Source organism: Hydractinia symbiolongicarpus, chromosome 12 (genome assembly GCF_029227915.1).
Source record: "Hydractinia symbiolongicarpus strain clone_291-10 chromosome 12, HSymV2.1, whole genome shotgun sequence".
Classification (NCBI taxonomy): Eukaryota; Metazoa; Cnidaria; class Hydrozoa; order Anthoathecata; family Hydractiniidae; genus Hydractinia; species Hydractinia symbiolongicarpus.
This window is the reverse complement of record NC_079886.1, coordinates 19,821,511-19,842,099: the sequence shown is the minus strand read 5'-3', so window position 1 is coordinate 19,842,099 and position 20,589 is coordinate 19,821,511. Positions and strand designations below refer to the sequence as shown.

Here is a 20,589-nt window from a genome sequence, read left to right as displayed (position 1 = left end):
GACAGAATACGTTTATTTTATAGAGACTAGTCGTCAAGCTGTGGAAAAATCCACGGGGTCGCCCATCATTTACATATCGCATTTCGTGTTTTCATAACACGAAGTTTTTTCCGCGGACAGCTATTATTAAAGAGACTAATCGGTGGCCACTTGATCACCCGTCCTTTTTATACTGAATTTTGTGTGTGTTTTGCTACTTTAGGTACCAGTTTGCGCAGAGACAGACAGAGTACGGCTATTATTATAGAGACTAGTTGCTGTCCCGTGGTTTGCTCGTCTTTTATATATCGCATATTTCGTGTTTACGTAACACAACATATTTCTTGCGCACAAACAGACGGACGGAATACGGCTATTAATAGAGATATAGGGTTAAAAGATATGCCCCCACGATTGCTATATGCTCTATTCCGCTATTTTTCGGACGCTTCTAGAATAATCTAAGAATGTTTTCGGCAATTACGGGCTTTTTAGATTTAATAACATACTATTACATGTGCAACTTATTTTGAAGCTCGACGTATAAAAAAGATATGACTCATCAATTAATTAATGACATCATTTCAACCAGGGTTGTTTTTTTCTTTATTTCATGAATGAGATCTGGGATTGTGTTTACGGATTACTTGTACTAGCTATACTACAAATACTATAGCGGTTGTCAAACATGTTATAAATGGCTCGATTGTTTTTGCCTAATTAAAAACATTTAATTGGAAGCAAAATATAGAGAAAACTTACCGACACTTGGTTTAAATCATATACATATAATAGAGTATAATAATATATGAAAATTATGTTATATTTCTTGTGTTATTTTCAATCTTTTTTTCTTATTATCATTATGTATTCATTATTTTCGAAGACAGATGTTTTGGTGGCACGATCCAACCTAAACACGACATATGTGCCTTGCTATTCAGATCTAATGAATTAATTGCAAGCCTTTGATATTATTGCATCATTTTGGATATTATTAAGCCTATTTTCCACTTTAAAAAATTTTTCTCGAGGAACGAACAAGGACAGAAACTTTAAAACGCGTGAGTGGGAAATTCAAGAAAAGTAGTGGGAAAGTAGAATCGAGTTTAACTTTTTCTTCGCGTTTTGTGCAAAAACGACAGGTAGAAAATAAGTTAGCCAATCAGATTATTTTACTTCGTGAGAATTATCCAACTTTTAGTATTGAAATGTGCGCAATAATATGAATTGGAAATTACCAGCAGAAAATTTTCTTTTCTCGTATGTTCTAGTCCGTTCCGTTCCGTTTAGCGGAAAATTTTTTAAAGTGGAAAACAGCCTTTACATGACATTTTCTTTTATGTTGAACATGCTGCGTATTGTGTCGGTCCAATGCCACGCTTGCGAAATGTCCGTTTCTGCTTACGGACGCATTGTATTAGTGCAAGGATTCTGTACAAGTTCTTTATAAATAATAGATAAATGTATAATGTATAATGCATGTGGGCGCCTTAAAAACAATGCACGCATATAAGTGCGCATGTTTTTTTACCTCTACATAAAACAATTAAATTTTGCGAAAACTTGTTTATTTTATCTTTTCTAAAGTCGGCCGAAAAATTAATTTTCTTCATATCTGGAGTATTTTAGGCTATTTCTACGGTCTTAATTCCTTCTTACGAACAAACTGTTCTACATCGTGCTTTGCAGGTAGTGCGTTTTACGTGTTGTTTAGTGGGCATGCTTTGACTGATTATGAGAGTATAGGCAGCGAAACAGGTTGCGAAACAACAAACTATTTTTGTAGGTTAAACGTCAAAAAAAACCGGAAGCGGAAATAATGCCAAGAACAAAAAAGATATTTCGTTTTGCGTAGATATAAGAAGGGGGGAGAGAAGGGGGTCAATATTTTAGTAATTAAACAAGTGCTGACTCATCGCATTAATTATCGCATTATTACTATGATAATTATGATGATTATGATTACTAATATTACCCTTTTTCATCTTTTTAAATTGCAGACAGGTTTTAATAAATAAATCATGCCGTTGAGTAATAAAAAAATAAGTTATAATAAAAATAGAAATATATAACGTACATGCAAAATAACACATAAAAACAGCGTTTTGGACATAAGCAGAAATCGTACGATATGAACTCGAATAACATTGCATAGATCTTACTGATCTTGTTAGGCCGCCCTTCTTTATGAATGAAACATAGTTCTGAATGGAAGTCTTTTGAGAATGAATTGTTAAAAAGTCTGAATGAATGAAGCCGGTTACATCGGCACTGTATGTTAAATGCAGTATATTAATCTCAAAAGAATCTTAGTCTATAGTTTCGATTTTGACAATAAAAATATTTAATTGCATACTTCAAATAACTTTAGTACAATTAAGCTTTTTGTTAATTAATTGCTATTAGTGCATGAAATGTTCGATCGAGATCGCGGTAGTTCAGTTGTGACAAAGCAGTGAACAGGAACGGAGGACCACAAATGTGAAGTTGGATGTAAGATAACAAGCTGATATGGTTTATTCCACTATTGTACGACAGACTGTATTCTTACTCACTTGTACACAAGTAGTTTTAACATGTGGACCGGGTCGCGGTGTTGATAAAAAATTCGACAATAAATACAACGTTTTGGAACGTCAACCTGATGTCAACGAACAAAGTATATTGGCAAGTGGACCGTTCTTAAAAGCTTTAAAACCTGATGATCCTTTGTTGGAATCCGTCTACCATACAGATATCATATTTCATAATGACTTATATAAATCCCCGAACAGAAAAGCCATTAAGGTAAGTCAAATGTTGTGGAGCTACTGCAACCTCGATCCCAGGACCCATAACTTCATCTTTATGTAAAAAAACGCTATAGGCCCTGGAATGGGGTTGAGTCACTTCTGTTAATGAAAGTTTCTTAAACAGTTGCAAAAGTTATAATGTTTAAAAGTTTCTCATTCTTACTTTGTAAGTTTGCGGTAGGTGTCAATATTTTCGTAAAATAGGCGTAAACTCACCGTAAAAACAGGCTTGCACGGAGAACCGATCCAAATTGATCAGCCAAGGAGCAAAACGCAATCCTACTTTTGCCATTGACGTCAACCTTGATTGATTAGACCGCTTTAGTATATGTGCAAGGTTGTATACGACACCACAAAAAATGCTAACATAATAGAAACCGGTGATTTATTTTTTGCCGCATATAAAGTATTATTCTCCATACCATTTTCAACAAATTTCGGTATCTCCTTTTTAGCCGTGTCGGTTGTCCTTGGTAAAGTTGGCAAATAGTCTGCCGCGATATTTTGATAAGAAGTATCGACTCAAAGTCAAAGAAGGTTACATGGCAGTACCTCGTAAAGGGAAATCAGAGCATAACCTTCACTTAGAAGGAAGAGCCTTTAACATCGATCTTGTCTCGACTGGAAATGCTGACGTACTAGATAAAGACGTCAAAATCAAAAACTATCGAAAACTTGCTGGTTTGGCTTACTACAAAGCGGGTTTCAAGTTTGTTCACATCAGAGAGCATCACATTCATGTGTCATGTAGAAGGAATCTTGATTCTCCAGGTAAGCTAGCAGTTATTGCCACACATACTCAAATTTAATGCTAAGAATTTGAACAATTTGCATACGAATTTCGTTCAATTAAAACTATGTACGAAATCAATGCTTATGTCCGTCCGCTACTCCATGTTTACTATATATATCAATGCATCGTCGTAATTGCTTTATAATTAAATAAAAAATCAAATCATATTACAGTGATGAGATATAAATACTCGCATCTTGTTAAGATATATAAATGTTCTATCCGGACTGTGCGCCGAAATTAACAAGTCGACAATTATCCAGGGGGGTTTGTTCTTTCATATATGTTTTTGTTTTAAGTTTACTTTATCTAAATACAACAGAGCGGCTATATTAATTGCCAATTTTTTTTTTGAAATATTACGCTTAAAATGGCTGTAAAATTGCTACTCCATGCTAACAATGCACAAAATAGTAGCTACAGGGACGAAATAGGTGAAATTTGGTTGTTTATAATGAACAGAAGGAAAATTAATTGAAAAAATTATCAAATGCGGATTTTTCCACATTGGCACGTTGACAGCTCAAAAGTTTAATACATTTTACGAGTTAATTCTTTTGCTTTAAGAACATTTTTCGCTAACTTACCCAATTCATCTGCGGAGCCTAATTGTGTTCACGTAAATAATTAAGCATAGTTGTTGTTGTTTTCTCAGAACATCTTTAGATTGGTTACTCACCACACAGGATGTGTTAAGTGTAATTCATTCGTCCCAATTGTTCTTTCCTTAATTCGTGCCACACATTTCTAAATTAAACGGTAATTAACGTACTGTAATTGTTGATAGGGTGAAGCTGTTATCAAAGTAACCTCTTTCCCTTTTCCAGGCAATCGCGAGAGCAGTCACCGATGCTTCCCAGCAAAAAGTTACGTCCGCACGCATCGTGATCATATCATACCGATGAAGAGTGTCAAAGTCGGTGATCAGCTGCTTACTATGGGTGATAACGGACGTGTCAAATACAGTGAAGTTAGTATGATTATGCATCGTCAACATGACGTGGTTGTAGAAAATTATGTCAAGATTGAAACAAGTAACGGCCACCAAATAGTGCTAAGTCCCCGCCATATGGTTTTTACATTGGAAGACGGAGCAATTTTTGCGAAAGACGTGCATACCAATCATACTTTAAATACATACGATGATACAAAAGGACGCTTTGTTTTGTCGCATGTTAGTAAAATATCGCTCACAACGGACTTGGGCGCATACGCCCCATTAACAATGGAAGGAACAGTAGTTGTGAATGATATATACGCCTCCTGTTACGCTGTTTTTCCGAGTCATTCAATATCCCACGCTGCTTTTTACACGTGGCGTAAAATTTACGAATATATAAAACCATTATTTATTTATGTGAGTTCAACCACGAATTTATTTGGTACCGAGAGTGAAGAATATCATTGGTACCCACATATGTTAAAATCAATTGTTAATAAAATGTACATAGTTCCCTATAAAATGTAATTCGTAATATTTATTTCTGTGTGTATATTCTCTTGCAAACTTCTAAAAAATAAAACAGCAAAATCCACCTCTCTGTTTTGACTCGTCTCAAAAAAATCCGCTAACAGTAACTAATGGCGACGGCGACAACAAATACGGCGTCGATGACCATGATACAGCATTGCTAATGAGAAAGATAAACTTAAATTGGTTACTTTGCTATATTATTTTCAAAACGTTTAACCGCAAGGGAGATCATAATTTATAACATATGACAAGAAACGCCCGTTTGCATGTGCTTTGAAAGCGTGTTTAAAACATACCACAAAAATTATAAATACGTGTTTCAACACAGTTTTGCTAGGAAGAAAAATTTGAAGTTAAAATAGAATACTTAACTAATTGTACGTAAGACAGAAAAATATACGGGTGATGATTTATGATCAAAAAGATGCGAGAGATTCGTTAGAGTACTGTTTTTCAATCGCTGGATTTCATGTTTGTGGTGTAGATACTTTATTTTAAGTTAAAAATAAGTACCATGATTACATGCAATTATATTTCAACCAAGTTCATGACCTGTGTACACGTGCTGTTGCCATAGCGCGTAAACAGGTTGTAGCTTGTGTAGCAAAAGAGAAGCTAATTTTGGAGCGCCTTGCGACACGGGTGAAAAACTATTGTAAATGGCTTTTGGACAGGGCGTTTAATTAAAAAAAATGTTTTCTGTGTTTATTAGTTTTTCAAAATTTCAAATGGTTCCCAACAGTGATTTGTAGCTACACATTACATACTACCCGTGGATAAATCCACAGATTCGCCTGTCCTTTGTATATCGCATTTCTTGTTTCCGAGACGACGTTTTTCTCGCGGACAGACAGCAAGCATAATTCGGTTCATGGTACACGCTTCAAGTGCTTAATATTGCACAATATTTAGGAGCGCTTTTGAACGTGGTGATCGTTTTGAAAGGCAAATTCATTTTGACTTTTTTCAGAGTCCTGTGAACGTTGCAGTGTATATTTATGAAGTTCATGATTTCGACCATTAAATTTGCTTGAATCGCCGCCCATTTTAATTTGTACGCGCATTTCTGTTTTCAGTTGACATTGTGCTTCTTTTACGCACGACCGCACAGCGCTAAGTACGTCGTGCTTTTCGATAGAAGAAACTAGCTGTGTGACGCGGAATTTAATGCTTATGTTTGAGCGAGTTCAGGTAAATCCTGCCGCGTATCCAGGTGAAGGGCTTTAGTACAAACATACAGTATTTGTCAAAAAATAACTCCCCCGCGAGTTCTTCCCAAATAAAAGGACAGATTGTAGCTAGCTAGGATAATATACTTCGGATATCAACGATTTTAAGACGTCGATTGTAGTTTTAGTCGACTTCGTACCTAAATGTTTATGAGTTTCTTGGAGCTATTCAAAATGTAAAGCAATACAAACACAAAAACAGGTTTTTGTTATGGAAATATGTATGTATACCTGCAAACACCGAAGAATTTAGTCATTGTGAAATTCCTTATGTTTTTAATAAACGAAATTAAATTTTTCTTGAAGATACAGTTCATATTGTAGTATAAAAAAAGTTTTGACAACCTTGGCCCCAGGCTTTTGTAGTTCAGATTTGCCCCTGCCTTATGTTGATTGATTTGTTATGAATCTTCCCTTTGCAACATTTAGTAAACTATGTCCACTTGTTGTCATTTGTTGTAACATGTTGTCATTTGTTGTAACATGTTGTCACGTGTTATGTAACATGTCAATTGTTATGTAACATGTTGCCGCTTGTTGTCATTTGTTGTAACATGTTGTCACTCGTTGCAACTTGTTGCCGATTTTTGTCACTTATTGTCACTCGTTGTGACTCTTTGTCACTCGTTGTCACTTTTTGTCAGTCATTGTCTCGTTATCAACGATCAGATGTATTAGTTGCCGCGTTTTTTACGATAACAGGTTGCTTGCAAAACTTTTTGCGATTTTGCAAGATTCAAGATGACAGACTCAACTTTACTCTATACTCGCCAGATTCAAGATGACAGACTCAACTTTACAACTATACCAATTACCGGCAACCGATATTGAAGAATTATTTTAGGATCCTTTTCTAGACAAAACGTCATAATCTAGACAGACGATTAGTTACAACTATATAAAAAATTATCTTTTGCAATTCGAAAGTAGAAATTCAAATCATTTTCCCCTTATTAGTATGTCTCTCTTGACAACGTGTTTATAATTCCTTTTGTATCGAAACTACCACAGCGCATTGAATAAACTCCAATTAGCTTCTGCAAAAACTAGACACGAACGACATGAATAAGGTCAGACTATGGTTAAACTTATTTTTTTGAACAGAAATATGTTGGGACACTTCCTGACAGTTTTATTTACTTAACCTCGATCCCAGGCCATGTTGTCTCTTTTTTTAAATCTGACGGCAATACTAAAATCTGAAATTTCCACAAGTTTTTTTTAATTAATGAGCTCTTGGCTCGTTTATCTAGAATTTCTAAGTACCCACCTACGAGTAAGTGAGTTTTTGTTCTCTGTGTCTGGGTTATATCATAATTGATTGTCAGAACACTTATTTTTCAAAGGCTTTGATATTTTTTAGAGCAAGTATCTTTTGCAATAAATAGTTATGTTTAGGAAGTTTGCTTCAAACGAAAGCAAATCCTGTAATTTGAGGCTTTTATTGATGGGTAAGGTTGTGGGGGACTGAATTTGAGAAGTCAATAATTTTTCATTTATAACAACTTTGTTCATTTGTTTCCAATTAAAAATTAAAAGAATAATAGTTTGGTTATCGCTTCCCCTGACCAGTGTCTCCTGTCTAGTTTTTTAGAAGCATATCATAATTTTACTTGACTGCCGTTAGAGTGAGATATAAGTTTAAACCAATTGAAGCTAATCACTGTATAGCTTTCGAACGAATTCATTTAAGGCTTACCTTTATAGAACAAAAGGTATTTTTTCTATCTGATATCCATTCATAAAAGAATACTACGATTAATTAATCAACTTCAACCTCTTCGCGCCGTCTCAGATATCAAAAAAGCGAAAAATTGCGGTTGAAATAAGTTACTTTCATGAAAGTTCCACTTCACTGTTCCCGCAATTTCGAAATCTCGCAATGCATTGTGGTAATTGTAGCCAAAATGTAAACACAAAATGGAGTCACAAAGAGAAGACACCTATCGGACAAAACTTTGTTGGACAAAAGTGATGAAAATTACTGGAGGTGACGAAAAATTTTTCCGAAAAAATTTTTGTCCGATAAGGTATTCAGTGCGTTGAAGGTTTATTACTGAAGGTTTATTCTCAAACGCGAGATGACAGCTTTTTTCAAAGCTGTACATCTCCAACTAACTTAGAAGAAATCTCTTTTAGTTTGTTCACAGTTTTTTCAACAAAACGCGTTAAAAGCAGTGAAAATTCCTGAGAAACAGCCAGAACAAACACGGGAGCTAGTGGGGGGTTTCACATGTTGTGTTCTTCTCTGCTACAATAACTCTAAAAGAAACAAGAATTTGTCGTTTTGCGTTATTCCAAAAATTAAAGCTTAAGAAAAGTCTGGCTATCAAATATTAGCAGAAAAAACATACGTGAACAATGTGCCAACTATTGTGCCAAAAACTATAGCACCCACACCTACTAAAAAAAGGACAAGCATGGTCAGTTGTGGCTTAAAGAAGCTACCTTCCCCTGTAAAACCAAAAGGGACTGTGATCAGTGCTGAAGAAAAACTTCAGCAGGATATCAAAATATTGGAGGACCTCGTTATAAGCATGAAAATCGATATGGAACTAAAAGAAAATTCGTTGCTTCAAGAAATAGCTTCTTTAAAAATTGAACTACATTAAAATAAATTTACAGTGGATAGGTTCAAACACAATAATGCACATTTCAAATTTTATACTGGCTTTGAAAGTTATCAAAAGTTTAAGCTAATACTGGAATACTGTCAAACTGCTGCTGACTCACTTATTTTTTGACAAATTTTTTTTTGAAAAGTCTGTACTCCATAATTTGTGCTTGATAGCACCTCTACAGTTATTATCGACAGACAGCGTGACATGTATTTGTGTAAACTTTTGTGCGATATAGCAGGCAGCGATAAAATATCTCTCGACCATTCTTTTATACTGGAAGATGTCTTCTTCTTCCTCTTCTTTTCTGACTTCCTTGTTGGTTATTCTCTAAAAACTGGCCTTGAACCCGTGCCAGAGCTTTGAGAAAATCTAGGTTGGAAAGTTGTTTCAAATTCATTAAAATATATACTGAAATCGTCGTTGATATTCATACATTGCTCTACTAGCGACTTTCTCCTCCGAATGATTTGTTTTGATGATAACCTAGTTACTTAATTTAGGGAGATAATGATTTTACGCTGTTTTAGCTTAGGGAGATGATGGCTTTTCTCAATGATATGTATTAGCTCCGTTATCATAAGCACCCTGCTCCTCGCTGCAATACTGGAATATTTTTGATTTTTTGACTACTTTCTAACTACAACTACTATAATGCATTTCAAAAGTATTTATTTACGATAACGGTGAAATCTTTATATTTAAGCTTTGTTTCTCCATTCAAAGTTATGTTTCTGAAAGCATATACTGCAGTAAAATCCTAATATCTAAGTTCGTTATATATAGCGTAGCCCGTTTTAACGTGTTCCTATTATCAATGAGAGTCCATAAAAAAACTTTAGCTAGACAAACGCCCAAATCTCTAAAAAAGGATGGATTCATAAATAAAGCTTACTTATCAGGAAATTAAAATTTTTATTTACAAAGTAGTTCCTTGTAAACAAAGCTTTAGCTTGGTTGGTTAACCCTTTAGTGTATATTTCCTGAAAAAAATAAACTTAGTCTTTTTTTTATCTTAAATGCAGTTTCTTAATAACCCGCCATCTCAGCTTGCTAGCCTCAGTGTTTGAAATGCACACGTTTTTAGAGACACGTGAATAAATTTTTATAAAAGTCACACATTTCGACTTCACTCTGAACTTGTTTGAATTTTATGTGTGTTTTTATCGTACATAGTAAGTAGTTGCAATTTAAAATCTTTGTCCAAGTCTCGCCGAATCATAACAGTTATGGAAGGAAACTAAGTATTACATGATGAGTATGAGCATTAAACTGTGGCAAGCCACCGGAAATGATTCAACATAAATTTGTCCAGTTGTTTCTGTTGGTCTATTTTCCTGTTCCCTTTCCTGTTTTTCCATTTTGCTTACCTGGTTAAAATTTCAGTTTAATATGGTCTTTAAATTAGGTTTGGATGTAAACGAGTAGATGTGAAAAAGAATGTAGTTATAAAAAATGTTAAAGAAAAAACATTGAAAGGTGTACAATTAAATTAACGACTAATGTTTTCTTTTTGTTAGCTGCTGCTAACGTCTTAAATATCGATGTCAGATAATGCTGCCTTAAGATCTTTTCTATATGACATAAAGATATTTTCTCGTAGCCCCCTAATGAAGACAACCTGATTAGTTCATCAATCTTTCACTATATGTTGCAGTGCTGGTATAAAGTGGACAATTCGAATCGAGAAATCATCGGCGGGTTTTTTACCAACAACATTAACTGCTACGTTTTACGCTTGTTTACTTAACCATTAAAAAGCAAAAAAGATCGAGTAAAGGTTTTTGCTGACTGTTTATGAATAAACAGACAGCACAAAAAAGCGGAGCAGTGTGTAAATTATTATTCCTTAAACAACCAGAAACAGGAAATAAATCTTAGAAACTCGACTGTGCGAAAGACAATTCAGAAAGAGATCGTAACGTTGTGGTTTCCTCTCTTTGATACCATTTTTCCATGGAGGCTTTTAAAAGGTAATGTAATAATATTGTTGACAAAACTAACATATTTATGAAAAACAACGCTTCCAAAGATTTACTTATTATTATTATATCCACCCTTCTCGAAACCGACGGCCCGATGAGTTATGAAAATGATAAGAACTCAATACCTCCTTGACTATTCGTCAAAAAAAATCGCGTAATTATATAGAACGGAATACACAACAGTAGTAACAGGCTAACAAAACTCCATAACATTTTTTGCATGAGGATGGAGTGGTGTTATTAATTTCAACGCGTTCTTGAAACAAAAATAGATTTTTCCACGGTCAAATTTTAATACGTTTTTAATAAGTCTTTATGTTTGTAAAGGGCAAAGTTGACGTTGACATGAATTTTTTGCCTTCAAAACATAAACGAAAAACCATATACTTATTACTAAACTAAAGTGATTTTAATATGTTTAGCTACAATTAGAAACCCAAGTAAACTCAAGCAAACTGAAGTAAACTGGAGTAAACTGAAGTAGCTACACTTAAGCAAAATCTTTTCAGTTTATGTTAACTCAAATGAAGTAAACTTATGTAGGCTACAGTAAACTCAGGCAAAATAAAGTAAAACGTAAACTCATGTAAACTTACGTAAACTCAGGTACAATTGAGTAAACAGGTAAACTAAAGTTAAGTACAGTAAACTAAGGTAAAAAATATGGAACTATATAAATAACTATAAATGCTAATACAGTATACTCTCGTTAAGTGGGACCCCGAATAAGTAAGACGCCCGCTATATACGCTTTTTCTTCGCCCATTGAACTTCTTTACCCTTTTTAAGCAAAAAAACGTTTTGAGTGAGACCCCACAGAAGTAGGACGCCTGTTGAGTGGTAGCCTGGGGGCTGACTACAGGTGATTACACCCCATAAGTTAAAAAAATTTTCATACCCTAAATCTGCTACTCTAACAAGTAGTAATTGAAATCACTTGGTCAGCTGGGTCACCTATGGGGCTTTTAGGACTTAAGGCCTTTTAAATTGCCCAAATTTGCATTTTTTTTACCCCATAAGTTATATAGACGAAACTTTTAAATTATGTACTTATATGTATAGAGAGTACAAATCTACGTCAGCATACCCAAAAATCCGAGGCTCTTACCTTGCTTACTTGTCCCCAAATTCCCCAGAATTGCCATTTAGTTTCCCCATAAGTTATACGAACGTAATTCTTCTCAGTTATTCCTTGAGCTTTTATTCTATTTTAGTAGAAACTGGTCCTTATACACACTTCCGGCGTCCATTCTATTGTTTACTTTTTCTATCCAGTCTGGCGCCTTTTTTTATTGTTTTGTTTTTGTATTATGTGACCTTTTTGTTGCAAATTGGAATTTCATTTCTGTTGTTGGAATACATACAGTGAGTGAGATCGCAAGATGTTATGAAAATTAGTAAAGTATAACAAATTCTATTAATATCTCTGATGGAAAAATATCAGTTATTAAACTAGCTATCAGTTATTAAAAATATATATAGAACGTTACTATACGATATCTTATCGGTGTCTTATTATATCTTATTATTCCTGGAGACGTTTAAATCGGTATAATTTTAACTTTCGTTGTGTGGTATGCACCACACAACGAAAGTTAAAATTATACCGATTTAAACGTCTCCAGGTATACATGGTATGAAATTTTTTATATATTTTTTTCGGGTGTCTCTTACAAATGTTGTTGCATCGCCAAGTCGATGCATATAATGCAGACCAGAATTGTTGTGCTGTCGGAGTCAGATTTTCTTTATTTTAAAGACCACGACTAAAGGTTCGTTTACATTTGACGGCATTTTCTATTATAACGATGTTAGTGCGTGCTTGAACAAAACCTCTTGGGACGACACTACTGGTACTTCAAGACGCTCACAATTTTTTAATACGTGTGAAGTTATGCTATTATAAGGTCCACCTCCTACTCAGAGCTAGTTAAGTTTTTATATTTGACCATGATTTGACTGAACAGTCCAATGAGGTTGTCATATATGACATGTTTTACATTATGCCCAGCTACATCAATGTTGAACCAGCGTGTGACCTGTAATCAGACCTAATAGTATATTAAATTCTTTTTGAAAACAGCGTCTGAAGGGTTAAGATAACAGACGTTTATAATTAACTGGAAAATTTTTCCAGACTGCCATTTTTTATTTTTAACCAATTTTCAGCACACAACCTCGTCTCTAGGACATCTTGTATCTTTTTGACGTCTGGTATCGCTTTTCCAGACGTCAAAAAAATACAAGATGCCCTCGGGACGAGGTTGTTCAGCACGTCTGCCACCTAAACATCTTTGTTTTACACGTATTACTGGACAACGGCACGTTCTAGTCTGGGTAACAACACGTTCAAATCTAGTCCTGTCTACTCTGGTTGGAACAGAGATTCTTGGTGGTTTTTCCTCATTAAAAAGGAGGAGTTGAACTTGACATTAAAAAAATATACCACCACCTATTAAAACAAATGATAATGTTATTATGAAATTTTCTACTTTGTTTGTTCCTCGCCATGAGATTTTTAGCAGTACCTAATCATTCGATCTTTGTTGATAAAAATTGGTGAAAATTTTGAAGGGCAAAGCATTTTTTCTGAAAAATGTCTAATTTTTCCAACCAACAGATTGTCAAAAAATTTTTTGCCGTATTAGTATTGTTTTTAATCTCTTCCCCATACCATAGGTATTAAAAATCCCTAAGAGCGAGGTTAGTGTTATTTCCTAATATTGTAATATTAAAAAAACGGCAAAGGCAGTCATACCGGGTCTAATTCAAACTCGTTCCCAGAGCTCCACTACGTCTATAATATGTTGACAAATTTTGTAGCAAATGATTCAACGAAAACACGATGAGGAGAGAAAGGAAATGCGTTCCATTTCCGCAAATTTTGACCCCAAAATGTTACTTTGATACCGTGGCCCATAGGTGACATGTTTAAAATATCTTTTATTTCTCCCTATAGTCATATCAATGTAACTGTCGCCGCGTGTTATAACTGTAGCCGCATGTTATAACTGTCGACTCGACATTATCGGTTAAAATTTCGTCTGTGAAAAGTGACGAAATTTGAAAAAAAAATTCGTCACTTTTCACCGGCGAAATTTTATAACCGACGAATTGTTTTGACCAAAGAAATTTTATAACCTACTAAAAATTTTAACCGACGAAATTTTTTACCCAAATTGAATTTTCTATAATGTCTGCTTATAGTTTTCAGGCGACAATTACTTCACGTGGATACCATATTTATAGACACACTTTGGTCGAATACGAAAGTAAACGAGAAAGTTAAGATTGAAATTGAAACCAACCAAGTTCAATTGCGATGTCCATATGCCTGTGCAGTAAAAGCAAAAAAAAGATACTTTGATGGATGGAAAACCTTTGGTCATGTCCCGAGAGAAATTTTCCGCTTCACTTACTTCTTCATTAAACAAGAGAATGAAAAAATCACAGGTAATGTAAAGTCAATAAACTACAAGCCATCACCTACTCCCTCAGAAGGGCTTGAGATACCTCTGCAACTAACATTTTCATGTCCCAAGCGATGGGTTCAAAATACAATGAAATATTTTATTGACGACTTCTACTCATATAATTTCACTGGGAGTATTCATAACGACGAAAGCTTTCACGAGAGTGATTTTGAAATTGACCTTGAAATAAAAAGTACTAGTACTGAGGTACTAGAAGAGGGAGCAAAAAGCGAAGAATGTCTTGAAAATGAAGAAAACACTTGTATTATTGATTAATTGCTTTGTCAAATATAAGTAAAAAAACTAAAAAACTGTTTTCTTCTGAAAGGGGGTTAAAACTTTTCGTCGGTTAAAAGTGACGGAAATACAGAAAAATTTCGTCACTTTACACCAGCGAAATTTCATAATCGACGAAAAATTTTGACCGACGAAATTTTAACATATAAGGTATAACGGTCGCTGCATGTTATAACTGTCGACTTGACCTAGATTCTATTTTTTTCTAATAGGAAAAGGGATTCTTGTCACGTGCCTCTTATGTTTAATTTCTGATACCCGCAGGTTATGCAATGTTGAATCATTATGAGACATGAACAACTCACTGGATCAGAAAGAAATATTGGAGCATTACTTCTATGTGGGCGTTTCGTATGCTGCAACACTCCACTTTCTTGAATCAAACCGTGGGCTGGACATATCGTTGCGTTATATAAATCGGCCGCTTCGCAAGTACAGACTGTTTAGAAGAGGGAATAGAAGTGACTTGAATGAGATTACAAGTTTGAGTTTTGTAGAACAGGAACTACAACAATCTGGAAGCTGCTTCGGATATCGTCTTATGCATCAAAAGCTTCGTCAACGAGGATTTACTGTAGATCGTGAGGCAGTTTGTTTTATTTTACAAACATTGGATCCGGATGGTGTAGAGCGCAGACGAAAACACGTCCTGCAACGACGAGTGTATATCACACCTGGACCTAGTTTCATATGGCACGTTGACAAATACGACAAGCTGAAATCTTTTGGGTTTTGCATACATGGTGTAATGGATGGGTCCCAAGGGGGACTTCAGCGTTGAAAAGACGTTGCATGTGACGTTGAATAGTCGTTGATTTTGCGTTGAAAATAAATGTTTTTTGACGTCTTTTTCCGACGAATAATGTTAACATCGCAGGTATACAGCGATATTGTTCGGGAAATTCTAACAACAGCTTCATATTTGGAACCTGCACTAGTAATCAAAGAATAGAATGTGGTCACTTAGAAAAAGCAGAATAGATTGGTGGATAAGTTATTTCAAAGATCTGCAGGATAGAAACATTTTTGACGATGGTACCACATACCATGTCGAGTGCATACGATTTTGTTTTCTAGAATTATTACAAGAAGAACTGAATGAGGCAAAGGTAATGTGGAACAACCATTACATACGGAAATCAAGACATTGGTAATTTCCACCAGGCCGTCCGAATGTTAACTTTTTTGCTTCCACCCGATCAAATAGCAGACAATATGCTGTACCTGTCAGAGACGCTGATTTAACAGTAGTTGAGGCATTCTGCCAGTCACCTATACCTCATGGTTGTTCGGAAGAATTGGTGCATATATTGATGAATGAACAGGGCCTGGCAATGCCTGTGTCAGTTCAAAAAGCCGAAAATTTGTTTTCTTTTCTTGTGCAAGAAATAAATTTTAAATAATGAACTCTAGGCGTATTATATAATTGTGTAAATCCCAAGTATCCTCCAAATCTACACAGTCTCTCTGCGCCAAGCAGCCCTCAACTTGGATTTAAAATCTAAAAGTTGCTACAAAAATTCATATTGCGTTTTTTTCGTATAACACAAGTACAGTCAGTACAACGAACAGAACAAATATCTCATGATAAAGGGTTACAGTAACAGTATATAAATTTAAAAAATATATATTTTGGGAAAACCTCATTTAGTCCTCATGTGAACATATACTAGCTGCAATTTAGCAAAAGATTCAACCATTTTGATCACTTCACAAAAAAAAAATTGTATCAAAATATTTCTTTAGCATGCAAAAGTATGTTCAATCGATTCTTGGGCATGCACTTAAGTAAAGATATATAAGGCATAAAATATTAATATAGAAAAACATGAAACACATAAACATAAGATATTTAACTTTCGCATTGAAATATTGCCAATCAACACAATGTCAGTCATGCATTTCCCAATTAGATGGTTGACTAAGAGTTTCATCCACTAGAGTTTTGAACGCTTCGAAACTTTCTATTTGCCGTGGAATGAATAGAAGTTTGAAACATGCTTTTGCCTCAATGCAGTATGTCTTTTCTTGATTCACAAAACGTACACATATATCCTCGTCGTCAATATTGCTGGATCCTGTGCAAAACTGTACAAATAAGTACAGTTTGCTTTCTTCTGATCCTTTTATGTATCTTGTGACATATGATGCAATTCGTTTCTCTACTGGAGTCAAACCTTCATCAAACTTGAAATAAGAGATCATATTTTTAACCCTTGGTTTAGACTTTAGCCTGAAGGCATCCACATCAACACAATTGGTCATACTCCACACTTCTTTGTGAATTCCAGTTTGGATGTTCTTTAAAACAAAAAATGGTTTTTGCACAAACAACATTTTAGCAGCTTTGAGGGTCAAATTTTCTACATTGTTGTTGTTTGGTATACCATTTACACCACAGGCAAACAAAATATCTATAATAGTTTCTTTTGTCTTCTCGTCAAAATTCATTTCTTTATTAAGTAGTTTTTTAACAGTACACTTTCATTTGGTTGAACATACTGCATGAAAGATTCTAAGAAAGTCTCTTTTCTAGCACTATCAAGCATGAGATGATATTCAAAAACAACTTTTGATAATTGGAATGGAAAGATGTTGTGTTGAAGATTAGCGTGTTCAAGAATATTTCCAAATTTAATTGCTTCTTTCTCATCAAAGGTAGTGGGTACATTGGCATTCATCCCTGCACATCTGTGAGAAAAAATACTTTCGAAGAACAAGGTATTTGCATCTTTTGACAAACCATCACCAATTGCCTGTTCATTTTTAAACTTCAAAGATACTAAACTCTTAATAACTTCAGTGTCTTTATACACAGCAAATAAGTCAGCAACAATGTTATGCCTGTCAATTTCAAATGTTGGATTCTCCTCCAGGGAGTTAAAGTACAATTTTGATCTTTCACGAAAAAAGTTTCTTTGAAGCATCATTATAGGTCCCCCCTGTCGTTTTTTTACTCTTTTTTTGATATGCTTTATGGTTATGATACTCACTTAGTTCTCGTATTTATGTTAGGCACGTGTGCTAAATAGTTAGGTCCCATACCTCTCAGAGCTTTAGATATTGACTATTACTCGAAACTACCCCTAAGAATCTCTATAAAACCCTTATAATTGGGAAAATGTAATAACCTTGGTTAAGATTACTCAAGGGTACGACTTTATTTCGTCGAGGGGATTCAATCTGCGAAGGTTACGATTACACGATTGCCTGATTTTTTCATACCGCCCCGTCAAAATATGTTCCAAATACTCCGGACCAAATAGAGTTAAAGACCTGAGTACTCCGTGATTATTATGTTTTTGGGAAACAACAATCTTTGATACACTAGGTTCTTATAAGAGAAACAAGAAGCAACGTGTAATAAGCGTAGAGGGAAGTTCCAAAATGTACAAAAATGTAAGTTGCAAATAATCTTACAGAGACAAAGAAAAATAAATCAAAATGTATTACCGACTAGCGTATTTGAGGTAGAGCGTTCCCCTCCAGTGTGAAAGATGATGTGGTTTAATCCCCTGCCGAGATATGTAAGAGACTATAAAATCAATAGTTAATCGATCCTAGGATTTTGTCTTAGTCGGTTGTCGAGTTAAACGGCTGTTGTGCTTGCACTATTTCAGTAGCTCATATACGAGCTTTAAATATAATAAGATACTATCTGGAAGGACTCTTATTGATTACAGCACCAATAGTAACTGAAGAGGCTATCCTGAGTAAATAATAATAATAATAATAAAAATGACAAAAAAAAACATGAATCATTCTGCGTAGATAACAGAATTGATATAACAATTCGTCATTCTCCTTTACACCGATGCATATTTTTAAGAACTTAGTACCTTAAGGGAAGAACTTTTCGTAGGAGGTGTTTGACGGAATTAATATTTGCGATTTTGGGTTGATTTCATGAAATTAAATGGCGCGAAACCAAACTAAAGCTGGCACATCGCTAAAAACTCTTCCGAGAAACTTTTGAAATTTGTTTTGACACTTGTGAAAATAGTCACTACCGGATAGGAAATTTATTTCTCAAAGTAAAGTGGTAGCGATTATAGCTAACATAGTTATACTAATCATTAACCCGTGGAACAATCCACTGGAATTCGCCTTCATAATTATTTTGCGCACCGTTATTTCGCGAACTTGTTATGAAATTACTCTGCGGTAGTCATGGTCCCTAGAAAAATACACCTATAAGCACGGAAGCCAGTGTAAACTACACACACCTTTTTCTTTTTTTATACCATAATTCATCGAAAGTAGTGTCACGCCGTGTAAAAATTCATATATTTAGCAATAATTCGCGCATTTTTACGGTCTGTTTGGGAAAGAGGCTCTTGTAGATAGCGTTCAAAAAGCTAAATATGGCATTTTCTTATACTTTTTGTTCAGTTAAAAATATAATAAATTTAAGCAAAAAAATCTAACCTTAGACCAAATTTATTGTTGTTATAAAATATGTGAGTGGTTAAAGATAAAACGAAATTTACAACAAAATAAATTCCAAATTATGTTATGTAAAAAATTCACTTACAAAATCCTTAAAATTTATTGTTCCCTTCTTCTTATCATAAAACTTGTTTTTGTTAATTTCTTTGAAAAGGCGCGAATAATTACAACTTTTTAACGAAATAGACAACGCACAGTTAATTGTCCGTAACTTTGACCGTGCACGTATTCATAACGAAGAAGATGCATCAGGGGATTAACAATAATAACTTATTTTAAATTAAAAGAATTATTTTAAATGAAACAAAAGCTTTTGTAAAAATAAATAATATATCTCAATTCGTGCTTTCGTAGTGCGACTTATTTCTCGCGCACAAACAGACAAAATGCGGCTATTATCATAGAGGCTGGCCATGACCCCGGCGTTAAAACGCCAGGTTAAGCCACAAGTAATAAGAGCCGTGAAGTTTGCTACATATGCGAATGGAGCGCTTCAGTACAGTTATACAGTATGCCGTAAATCGCACGTCAAAACAAAACAATTGGCTAAAGTTTTTTTATTTTTCAGAAAATTTTCCCGGTGAAAGTTCAAAAATGAATGTTACTCAGGACTAAGCACTTAGTAAATGATGTAATTTTCGAGGTCAAAAATTCGCAGAAACGGAACATATTTTCTTTTTCCCTTGTCGTATCTTCGTTGAATGATTGCTAAGAAATCTGTAGCACGCCCATACAGGTGTAATATCCTTCTCAAGAAAAAGTTTCGGGTTAAATAAAAACATAGGAAACAGCTCGTTGTTACCCCGCCGTGCTAAGAAAATCGCGCAGCAATTTTATATTGAGGAATAGATTCTCGTGAAATTTGAAAAATTATTAGTGAAACAAAAACACACCTACAGGCTGTGGTTACAAAATTAATTGCATTTAAAAAACACAGATAGGTTTATGATGGAGATTGAAAGATTAAAAGATATTTGTTGTAGCCCACTGTATTATTTTGCTACTTTTACTTTTTAACCGGAGATAACTAAAAGCTAGCTAGTTATTTGCAGCTGCAGATTAGCAAAAACAAGAAAGCTGGGTAGCTTTAGAACTGGGTACTAGTGATCAGCATTAAAAAAATACCTTACAAATCTTAAAAATCTTAAAACTGCGGAGGATGGGCAGTAGAAATCCTTTGTTAAAAATATGCTGTTTGTTGTCGTTACCAGTGTCCTGTGTCAAACTCAGTCCGTATTACGCTTTGCTAAGAAAATTGATAGACCACGAGAATGCAGATAAATGTTCTATGGGTAAGCTACGACTGCGAAAGCCGAAGAAACATCGAGAAATAACAAAAGCAGGGAGGAGCGACTTGGATTTGGAATTATAAATTTCTATTTATACAGTTATATTCCAGGTGTTTATTAAGCAATAAGTAATTTTTAACGCGATGGGAAAATTCATAACATTTTCGAGTTTAAGCATTGCTGATAATCTCCCGTAAAAGTTTATTCG

The 20,589-nt window shown here is 34.6% G+C and overlaps 1 protein-coding gene across 1 annotated transcript; it reads left to right on the top strand.

Annotated features, from left to right (window-relative positions):
- Positions 1–2,242: 2,242 nt before the first annotated feature.
- LOC130622451 (protein hedgehog-like) lies at positions 2,243–5,102 on the top strand. The gene is made up of 3 exons (XM_057437911.1): positions 2,243–2,769; positions 3,230–3,545; positions 4,395–5,102. Exons 1-3 carry the CDS (start codon positions 2,494–2,496, stop codon positions 5,033–5,035), a joined length of 1,233 nt encoding a protein of 410 aa, XP_057293894.1. The 5' UTR covers positions 2,243–2,493; the 3' UTR covers positions 5,036–5,102.
- The last annotated feature ends 15,487 nt before the right edge of the window (positions 5,103–20,589 follow it).

What these genes read in the sequence shown, in the direction of transcription:
- LOC130622451 (XM_057437911.1), top strand. Translation starts at nt 2,494, where the DNA reads ATGGTTTATTCCACTATTGTACGACAGACTGTATTCTTACTCACTTGT. An exon ending in CGAACAGAAAAGCCATTAAG is followed by an intron (nt 2,770 to 3,229) that starts GTAAGTCAAATG and finishes TCTCCTTTTTAG; the next exon opens with CCGTGTCGGTTGTCCTTGGT. An exon ending in AAGGAATCTTGATTCTCCAG is followed by an intron (nt 3,546 to 4,394) that starts GTAAGCTAGCAG and finishes TCCCTTTTCCAG; the next exon opens with GCAATCGCGAGAGCAGTCAC.